Source organism: Nicotiana tabacum, chromosome 3 (genome assembly GCF_000715075.1).
Source record: "Nicotiana tabacum cultivar K326 chromosome 3, ASM71507v2, whole genome shotgun sequence".
Classification (NCBI taxonomy): Eukaryota; Viridiplantae; Streptophyta; class Magnoliopsida; order Solanales; family Solanaceae; genus Nicotiana; species Nicotiana tabacum.
Window position 1 is genome coordinate 104,208,015 of NC_134082.1, and position 11,284 is coordinate 104,219,298.

Here is an 11,284-nt window from a genome sequence, read left to right on the forward strand (position 1 = left end):
TTGTTTTGTCCTAGCCTCGTCTCTACTTCGCCGAGGTTAGGCTCGACACTTACCAGCACATGGGTCGGTTGTGCTGATACTACACTCTGCGCTCTTTTGTGTAGATCCCAATACTGGAGCATACGGACCTTAGCTAGGGGTTGCTGCCTTCAGTCCACCAGGAGACCCGAGGTAGTCCTGCAGGCGTCCGCAGGCCTTGGCGTCCCCTCCCTATCTAGTTTTCATTTGTTCTTTACCATTTCAGAGATAGACATGTACTTTCTTGCTCATACCTTATCTGTAGTTTTCTTAGATAGTCCGTGAGATTGTGACACCAGTTTCGGGTAGTTTATGTTATGGATTCGTATTGTTATTAGCTAAAATTGTTAAATTTTCATTCTTCCGCTCTATTAATTTTCGTTGTTTATAAATGTTAATTTATAATTGTTAATGGATTAAAAATGAAAAGAGAAATAATTGGTTTTCCTAGCTTACACTAGTAAGTGCCATTCGACTCCAGGTGGTGGGAAATTCGGATCGTGACAGATTTGCGAAAGCAATTAATATAGAACTTAGGCACATACATTATAGACAGATAACACCAACGAAAAGGAGCTTGATTAGGTTAGGAAATCTACTAAGTTTTCTCATTTTCTATGGTTGATCGCTAGAGATCCCCCACTAATTAACAGACTTTCTTTTCCAAAGTCACGTGAAAAACAGTTTACTAGTGCCAAATTGCGAAGGCGTACAAGAAAAATTTCGGAGTGGAACTATTTGGCATAGAAAGTACGCCAAATTGAGAACGTAGTTATAGATACAAACTTTAAAGTTAAAAAGTGCTTTAAATTTTGGAACATATCTCTTTTGTTGAGCATTGGCAGGAGTCTTCCACGCAATAAACGTGAGCTTAGAGCATGAGTGTACGTGGATCGGATTGGTTTGGTTTTGATAAAAACCAAATCAAACCAATTATATCGATTTGAATTGGTTTGGTTTTGTCAGATTTTGGGTTTTTCAAATTTTTTTCTTATATGAATATTATTTCAATCTTACTTTGTTAAATTTCTGATAAATAAATATATGTTTAGTAAAAATTGAAAAAATTGACAAACATATGATCTATTAACATATTCTTATGGGAGAATTTTCTTACTAACATATGATAGTTATTTTTGTTATTTGTCTGACAATAATTTTTCGTTGATTACACTTTCAAAGTTGAATTTAATAATTAAACATAAAAATCAATATGATACCTATATAAGGATATGTTCTATTTAATTTTAAATTATCGAAATACCACTTTAAATTCAAAAAAGAAATAAGAATTTAATAGATCTTGACATATGAATAGGGAAGAACAAAGAGATCGACGCATTGCACTACCATTTGATAAGAAAGTGATCATACAACCCATTATTTAAATATAATTAATAAAAATAAAACACTTCATATTTAACAATTATAACATCCCATAAGAGAATCGCACATATTTCTAAATATTTTAAAATAAAATTCTATGAAAAGTCTTAAAAGTATATATAAAAATTATATATTTATATGTTCGTTTGGTTCGGATTTTTTTACTCAATACCAAACCTAATCGAGTTTTTTGATCGGTTTGGTTTGACTTTTCGATTTGATTTTCCGGTTCGGTTTGTACAACCCTAGTTTAGAGTAACCACTGCCTAACTTAGGAGGTGCAGGAGAAAACTTTCGGAGGAAAATAACCAAATAGCTTAGAATTTGGCCAAACTATGAATCTTTTCATAAATATTAACTTTTAGAAGGGGTTTAAGTTTTAAAATGCTTAAAAATCTTGAACGAGCTCCTTAATTGAACCTCATTTCAACTCGTTTCTTTTCTTTTCTTTTTTCTTTCCCCCGGTAATTTTTTTTTTTTTTTTTTTTTTTTTTTTGAATCTTAGTTGGAATATAGAACGTGAGGGTGAATTTGAATATAGAAGCACAATCTAAACAGGGTAGCCCTCCCTGGGTTTAGAGTCATAATGCTAGCAAATGGAGGAATTTCATGAGACAATCTCCATATATCTTATTTCATAAATATGGTATTAAACAATGGTTTAGACACGTTAAAACGCCATTCTTTTTGATAACGCAGGTTGGTTTACAAAATAACTAACAAAATCGCGTCTGAAATAGAGCATTCGGCTTAGATATTACAGAGTTGCATACGCGGTTCTGAGTGAGAAAATGTAACATCCAGAAAAGGATTAAAGAATTGAATCACCCTATATAGTCCAAGGTAGGGTAGCAATAACACTTGTAATTTCTATAGCACAAACCAAAGAATAGTACAACAAATGCACCACAAAAACTAGATCAGGGCGAGTTGAGAATTGTAGTTACCAAGAGAGGCAATGAATTGAATTGTACAGCAACATAACTTTCAGGAATTGTCCTTTAGGTTGATGGATTGTAGTGTTGCTGTTGCAGGAATATCACTAGCACTAAGTTAGAATCTCAGCACCATCTTGGGTTATCAAAATGGTGTGCTCAAACTGTGCCGATAGACTAGCATCTTCTGTAACAACTGTCCAATTGTCATCCCACATTACTCCCTCTATGCTACCAATTGTCAGCATCGGCTCTGTACAACATAGTAACAAGCTAAATTCAGCAATCAATAATGTGTGATATTCATCCTTTTCGTTATAACAAAGTCGTGCACGCAACAATGTAGTAAACTTTGATGTTCCAAAAAATAACAGTGGTATCAATTGCAACGAAGTAAGAAATCCACGTAAACTAGCCATGTGATTTATAACAATAAGCACTGTGGAACCTCAGTTCTTGGCAAACCGTGGACAAGAAAACGGCCACAATACAGTAGCTACCAGCCTCTGGATAATATCTATAAGCAGACAATTCAAGTGATATGTTTAATGCGGAAAAACATTCTGCATCTATATCACGGTGAGTCTCTTCAACAATGTGAAATTAATTAATTACTGTACATTACCAATAGTGAATGTCTGATTGAGCACCATCTGTCCACGGCTATTATTCCCTGAGAAAGAAAAAAAAACAAATATAGCAAAATGAAAATTGATACCCAAAAAAAAGTCAATGGTTTTAGGAGGACAACAAGAATAAGATTAAAAGCAAGCAAAAATGTAACTATTAGATCAAAGAGATTATTTTTCAGAGACCAAATTAGAACTATGATCTCTTTTTGGAGGAGATCTCTTTAAAACTGGAATTTCTCATTATTATGTATTAGAAAAACTGCCGACGGGAATGGAGGTTTGCAAGTGAATGAGACATTTGTAAAATGAGACAGCATCAAGCCAAGAGCCTGAAGTAACTTATTTTCACCCGTCTTAGGTAACTGATATTTAGAACCAGTCATCAACAGAAAGATTCGGTATTTATGTTAGACACACAGGTTACATATTATTTAGAGTGAAATACGAACAAATTTAAAGTATGCTCTACTTCTAACCTAATTCATGATGAATCCCCACCATTAGTATTACATCTCAAGAATATATAAATTTGAGGTGTAGTAGCAGCAGTTAGCATGCTGGATATCCCGGTGCAACATTGGATGGCACAAGTAGAAAACTCCACGAGAGGATCGTGATTTCCAATGCATACATCATGATTAAAACAGTTTAAATTTTGCAGCAAACAAGGCAAATCGTATAGGCTCAATTGGCCATTTTTCTTCAACATAGAACGAGCAGAAAGGAGGTTAGTATATTAAGCATGAAAGTTACTGTGATGTAGAATGACTGGATCGCTGTGGAAAGAACGTCCCACTCCATGGCCAACAAACTGTTCCACAACCCCATAGCGATGTTTATCTGCAAGGTCACTACAAATAGAACATTAATGTCAACAAAATTTGCAATGCTAAACAATATATTGGTCACGAGCAATATATTGGCCTATATTAAGATTATTTTTTTATAAGAGTCTATATTATGACTAATCATAACTGCGTTCTAAGAATTTACGACAATTATCTAATATACAGAGGGGAAGCCAGAATTTGAAGTTCATGGGTTCGGGATTTGAGTCTTTTTAAGTCACCGGTTCTAAATTAATAATTTGTACATATTCAATAGATTTCTTAAGACAAATATAAGGTTCCGAAAGGCTAGCTCCGCCCCTGCTGATATACATGTCCTATCCCTCAAATAAACAACCAAACAATGCCAGTCATCGGTTTTTCATGCCAAATAGACCTTCATGTGGTGACAAATCTTTCTAATATTTAGCAGACCAAGATGCACAAGAACAAAAATGATGTAGAAGATTTAGGCAGATGTCTTACTGTATAGTCTTGCCAATTTTATTGAATTCCACTCCTGGTGCACATATTGATATTGCCTTGTCCAAGCATTCTTTAGTCACCTAACACATCAAATAGAAAATAATAGGTGGGATTATTGCAGATGCATCTGTACAATCAAATAAGGTGTTTCCTTCCACAGTACAAAGAAAAAATAAACAAATTTTATTGTTGATAAGTTAAAGCAAAAAGAAAACCTAGAAGTAGAAAGGTAGAAATTCAAATTAAGCAAAGAGGCAACGACATGTGATTTAAACTACACTTTCTTCATAGATTCTCAATTATTGAGGTTCTTTATTCAGGTTGAAATTCTGATCACCAGCGATAAGTTATTAGGTCAGCCTATTCCACGTAATTGTCATTTGTGCAGTTAAGCTAAAAATTTTGAGCATGCATCAATAATTAAACTTGTTTACCATGTCATCTGAAAATTGCACCTAACTGAAAAGTTCAAAGAAAAATGTAGTTCCATTTCGGGAAAAGATACCATGCTTTCTCTTTTTTCTTTGTCCTTTTTTTATGACTAAGATAGCAAGCTTTTCTCACTCGCTCATACAGTCAAACCATCTCTAAAATCAAGTATTGCTTCTATGTGAAGTCTACTGAATGACAGCCTGGAAAATATGGCCTGAGATGTCTCAATGATATGGAAAAGCATACTACATGCAGTTACAATGTCAAAGAACTCAGCTCTGTTGGACAGCTCACTAGCACACACATTTCAGGGCATGCTGAGACCAGGTCACCAAGAATTTATTTGACATTCACATAATACAAGTAAACTAACATTACAGCTATAACTTTTAGATAGTGCGCTGCCGTCACAAGATTGAGGACCTGCACAAGAACATTTATCACCTTGAATTACAAAAAACAGATACTCTCTATCCCAATTTATGTGAAATGATTTACATTGACATTCTAATTAAGCTGACCATGTGTACTTAACAGTATCTTATACAACTTTCACTTCTGCCAAGAGTACAAATTCAAACAAAGATGTCATATTTTCCCAAACACACTTGTTGTTCAAATGTTATACTTGAATATCTTTTTCCACTTTTACATTATAATACACAAGTCTCATTAACTTATTCAGATACATGCACTGTCAAACTTGTAAATGACATGGGTTGTCTGCAGAGGCAATAACGATAAGGGGCACTATTCATGTCAGATATGATTAAAAAAAAACGACATAACAGACATGTAGACACAGAAGAGATTTCCCAATATACGGAGTGAAACCGAAGTTTTGCCAAAAATGCTTTTCTTACAAAGCTGGAGAAACTTATAGTTGAACTTCCAAACATCAGGGCCATAAAAAGAATATTTTCTATGCTTTTAATCATGAGCACAAATGGCTGAGTATAGATACAAAAACTGGTACTAAATTTCCCTATATTCAGAGAGTAAATATACAACCAAAAAGTCATACCTGCACCAAGTTTTTGGCTTCCTCATCAACATTTCCTACAAAGAACATAGCTGATGTGTCACCATGGTAACCCTGCATATATCAACCAAGCCAAACAGAGAAAACAAAGAAAATCAATCTTCAGGAGGCAGACTGCATTTACACAACCATGTTTAACTAATTAAATTTCAAGTGAGCAACACAAAAGGAAGGGAAGACATAGAAGACGGTGCATCAAGAGAGGCTCATCCTCTATACAATGAGAGGTGTCGTCAATGTAATAAAAATAGCGAAGCTGGCCTTTTTGACAGAAGTACAGATAATACATCTTTATGATTTTCTTAAGCATTTTACAAGGGTCAAACTATTAACTGACACTTACGCTCCATATTATTTGACATTAAAAAATTTATTACAAAATTTATACACCGAAGAAAAGACTTCCCAGCTTTCTCTATTTATGTGGTAAACCAGAGGACTGGTTTTATCACCTTCACCCATCTCCTTTCACTGATCAACCTAGCAAGTAACTACCTTACACCACCCACAAATGACTATAGCCATACCATCTTGAACTACCCACCACCACAATCCAACACACTGAACTCCCTACTGACAACATTCTCGTCACTCTCCATCAATGCCCCATCCACTGACTATTCACACCTTTGCGACCTCCACTGAAAATATAGTCACCAGAACCCCACCCCCACCCCCACCCTTCAATATATTGATTAAACCTTCATCACCATGACCACAAGCACCCCTTCTACCCAAGTAGGTACAATGGGAGCAAAATGGCGTTTGGAGACTTAAGTAGGAGATAGTAGTGGAGAGCAGTAAGGGCACAGGAAACTAAAAATAAATAATAACGACAGACAGGTGGATTAAAGGGAATTGTAAAAAGTACTATCTATGCTTGAGGTTCACAAAGTGAAATGATATAGCTAGTTTTCGTGTAACGGCATAAGTGAGCAAGAAACAAAGATAAAGCACAAATTCAGTTCAAGAGATTACCACTACCAACAGTAACAAATCTAGTGATTTAATCCCACTCAGCAGATAGGCAAACCAAAATTAGACGATTATATCAAAAATGACATGTAAGAAGATGCAAAAACCCTGGTTCTCAAGAGTAAGGATAATAGCATCTTGAAGAACCATGAGAAACCATATATCTTACCTCATTGTATTTATAGCTTCAGGAAGGTATCTTATCTCTTCAAGGATACATAACATCTTTCAGTATAAACAGAAAACTTGAAGCAATGAAGAGACAGGAAACGACACTAATTAATTGCAACAAAATACTTACATTAAGATAAACGGTAACGTCAATATTGACAATATCCCCATCCTAAATCATGAAATACCACAGAACATAAGAATGTTAGCCTGTTGCTAAGTTGAATTCTTGGTTATGAAAAAACCAACTATTCAGTAGAGCAAACCTCAAGTGGACGTGAATCTGGAATTCCGTGGCAAATGCACTCATTCACTGAGGTGCACACGCTCTTTGGAAATCCACCATAACCAAGAGGTGAAGGATATGCTCCATTGTCAATGATCATTTGGTGAACAGCTTGGTCAATTTCATCTGTCATAGTGCCTGGCTGCCAGAAGAAATAATGATGCAGATTAAAAATGAATCATTGTTCAGACACCCTGTGAAACTATTCAGACTGTTGACGTTTCATGCACCAATTTAAAACTGATGCTGGTCTGACGCTATGGTGACTACAACAAAAATTACTCTTCAAACCCAAGCTAGCTGGGGTTGGTTATATGAATCCTCACTATCCAGTTTGCTCCATTTGGACCTGTTACATTCAATTATGCAACAATTTGGTGTTATCTAACACTTGAAGTTCTTTACATTTTTCACTCACATACAGGGGGGAAAAGAACAATCATTTACTCACCCCATACTATTTTATAAATGCTAGTTGACTGCACATGGAGTTTAACAGGTTAATCTGACATAAACACTATACAAAAGTATTAAAGTACTGGTGAGAAGTTAGTTTAATAGGAAAAACATCACACTGAAGTTTAAAATAGTATGGGGTGAGTAAATGATTGTTCAATTATGCAACAATTTGGTGTTATCTAACACTTGAAGTTCTTTACATTTTTCACTCACATACAGGGGGGAAAAGAACAATCATTTACTCACCCCATACTATTTTATAAACGCTATTTGACTGTACATGGAGTTTAACAGGTTAATCTGACATAAACATTATACAAAAGTATTAAAGTACTGGTGAGAAGTTAGTTTAATAGGAAAAACATCACATTGAAGTTTAAAATTTGAATAGTTAGCAATGAATTTGTGAAATTTATATAAAATGAGATGGTGTTTAATATTTTGAGTCTCCAAAAAGTTGTCATATAAATTGGAAAGAATGGACTAGTAAAGCAGGTTGTAACATGACCTAAAGAAAAAGGTAGAAAGAGCAAAAATACACGGTGGAGGTCTAATTGAATAAAGTTAACCTCCAAGGTAAGCAAGCAGATGATCATAGTAAAGACAGGATATAGACAAATCAAAGTCAGTGAGTGGAAGCCATTAACACAAATCTATTTTTTTTAACCTAAATGAAGCATGCCGACGCACCAAACTCTACATTGAGTCTGAGTAAAAGATACTCGATATATCACCTTGACTAATGTCCCAGCATACTGAAGAACCTGTGCAGCAAGCCTTCCAGAAGCTCTCATCTTTTCTATTCCCTTTCCGCCATGCACTTCAAAGCCGCTACCAATCCCAGGAGGCTTCCTAGACTTCACATAAGGAGGCCTTTGTATGTGTTCTGGAACTGGTCGAGGAGGAGAAATTTCACCTGGTCTTAAACGTTTGCGCTTGGTGTTTGGAAGTTCATCTACGTTTCTGCCATGTTTAGTTCAAAGTTAGCATGCAGCAAACAATCAAAAACAGGAATGTATAAAATAAAGGAAAAGTTAGCAGTACTTTCAATTTATTGGACCTTGTTCTGACATGATCAAAATATTCAAACTGAAATTGTTCATAGTAACTTCTCATATTTTATCAGTCATTAATCTATCCGTAAAATCAATTTAGTATAGGAAGCACCAAAAGAAGAAAAGCAGGAGACCAGTGCTGTGTAGATTCTCCTGGGAAACCTTTCCGTGAACTCCCTACAGAGATAGACAACACTATTCCCATTTCCCAGTACCAGAAGTGTTCCATATCGTTACAGAAAAATCAGAGCAGAACCTATAAATGCAGTATTCATCTAACACATGTGCTAAGAACCTAATACTATTTTCTACAATTGTTTTAAAAACAGAGGAAATTAAGAGCTTACATAACTTTTTTCATGCTAAAGACAAAGCAAAGTGGGGATGCATATCATGTTTCCGCTTTTTAAGGATATTATTTCCCATCACTTTGGACGACTTGTTCAGCCTCATACTTCCAAAAGAATAAGTAGGACTCACTTTATACTAACAAAAAGTCAGATCGATAAATTAGTTTTGACTCTAACTCTACTGTTAGACCTACACATATTTGAGTATACCATAGAAATCCTTGCCCCAACACATATGCCCCCACAACTTAAGACATCTATGACACAGGGGAAAAATGCTTTGCTTTCTAAACAAGTTTGCCTTTAGAAGGATTATACGATGAGCAACATGATTTAGCATCCTTTTGAATCAAGAACGTTCTCCTTCAACTCCTCCAAGCCGTTTTGCCTCATGAAAGATCTAAACTGATGATGGGGAAAACATTGCAATGGACATTAGATGTAGACTCGAGATGGGCCTCTGTGCAATCCTATGCGATAATGGAGGAAAGGACAAAACAAATTTGCAAGAAACTTCAAAAACAAGTCACGTTAGAATTTATTGGCTAGTTCAAGCTAATAGGCTCAAAGGTGAAAGATGATACTAACTGGATGGGCAGGAGAAGCAGGATGAAGGCAATATCGCAAGGGTTAAAAGTCTAAATTGTTAAGCAAAGGTGGCTAATGTGAGGTAGAAAAAGGATAATTCACTAATTTTTCCCTTTTTTCTCAACGTTGATCCATACAACTTCTTACTGAAAGCCACATCCTTGTAATGCTTTTCAAATTTGGCCGCAGATGTAGCTAGGATCAAAGGTTGAATATACTTATTTTCAAAATTCTACAACTAAATTGGAAGAAAAGAACTCTAAAGGGACAGATTGACTCAAAACCTAAACATTAGGATCAGATACATGACAAAATTTATTCAGCCAAGATCCACTAATGATGTATGCTAATCCCTCATTCAAAAACCACGTTTAACATTTTAAACGTGAGGAATCTCCTACATTTATACTACCAAGAGCCAAATGCCAGTTCTACTCCCCCCCACCCCCCCCCCCACCCCCACCCAAAAAAAAAGGGAAATGGCAGCATAAACAAAATCAATGAGGAATTTAGATGCAAACATGAGACTTATAGTCAAAAGATCTAATATTAGGAGTAAAAGAAGAAAAGGGTCATGGTAATCGACATGCTGAAAACAAGAATGCTTGTGTAACTTGAAGATGAATTAACATACCTTCTGTTGAATAATAAATCCGTTAATCCGGAAAATCTTCTTGAGTATTGCATGGAGACATGTTTATTACCTGAATAACGATAAATATTAAGCTGGTTAAAATGAGTTCTTATAGTTCAAGAAACATTTGCCTTTGCTAGTTCCATAAAAGTCTAAACTTTGTTGTCCCAATCACTATTATGAATACCATCCTCAAATCTTGAGACCAGAAAGCACAAAACTTGAGATGAAATAAAGCAGTAAAACAAATTAAAAGAGGAGGGATGTTCTTCTTTGCTCCAAGCACTATGAGCACAAAGTACAATTAAATACAAGAACTTGAGATGAAAAAAGCAGTAAAACAAGAAAAGGGCAACTTTATTGTCCCAAGCACTATGAGAATATCCTCATTAAATCTTTGAAACCAGAAAACAAAAAAGTATATGTAAATACAGAAGCAATAAAGAAAGAAATAACCTGGGTTGTAACGGAAGAGTCTATGGAGTGAGTGTGACGGTTGAATGAAGCGGCAGTCTCCAATCAAGGTAGAGATGAAGCGGGGTTGAATAGAGGAAACTGATACTACCATTTCTTCTTTTGGCTTTTTGCCCCCACGAGGCGCCCGCTAGTCTTTTCCACTAGTGTGTCTCCCCTTATCTGCTTGTCCAATGAGAGGGTCTCTACAAGATTAACGAAAAACTTAAAAGGATAATACTTTTTGGTTTATCTACGACCTTTGTTAAAATTAAAAGTGCTTATAAGTTAAGTGCTCATAAGCCAAAAATAAGTCAAAAGTCATAAGTTGGTCTCCCCCAACTTATCAAATTTCAGCTTATAAGCACTTTAGGTTTGACCAAAATATTTATTATTATATCCCTAAAATAATTCTTTTTAAACAAAACTCTTTGTATACCCAATTCTTATTATTATTAATTTCAGCACTTTTATCCAAACACGTAACTGCTTATTTTTTAAATCAATTTCAGCGCTTAAAAGTGTTTTTCAGCACCTAATGTTTATCAGCTACTT

At 35.3% G+C, this 11,284-nt stretch overlaps 1 protein-coding gene across 1 annotated transcript; it reads right to left on the bottom strand.

Moving 5' to 3' along the window:
* Positions 1 to 2,104: 2,104 nt before the first annotated feature.
* Positions 2,105 to 10,952, bottom strand: LOC107805026 (methionine aminopeptidase 1D, chloroplastic/mitochondrial). The gene is made up of 10 exons (XM_016628997.2): positions 10,733 to 10,952; positions 10,277 to 10,346; positions 8,384 to 8,612; positions 7,171 to 7,332; positions 7,035 to 7,076; positions 5,741 to 5,812; positions 4,285 to 4,364; positions 3,725 to 3,822; positions 2,965 to 3,012; positions 2,105 to 2,592 (listed from the first exon to the last, which is right to left on the bottom strand). The coding sequence occupies exons 1-10, from the start codon at positions 10,842 to 10,844 to the stop codon at positions 2,453 to 2,455; spliced, it is 1,053 nt and encodes a 350-aa protein (XP_016484483.1). The 5' UTR covers positions 10,845 to 10,952; the 3' UTR covers positions 2,105 to 2,452.
* Positions 10,953 to 11,284: the final 332 nt, after the last annotated feature.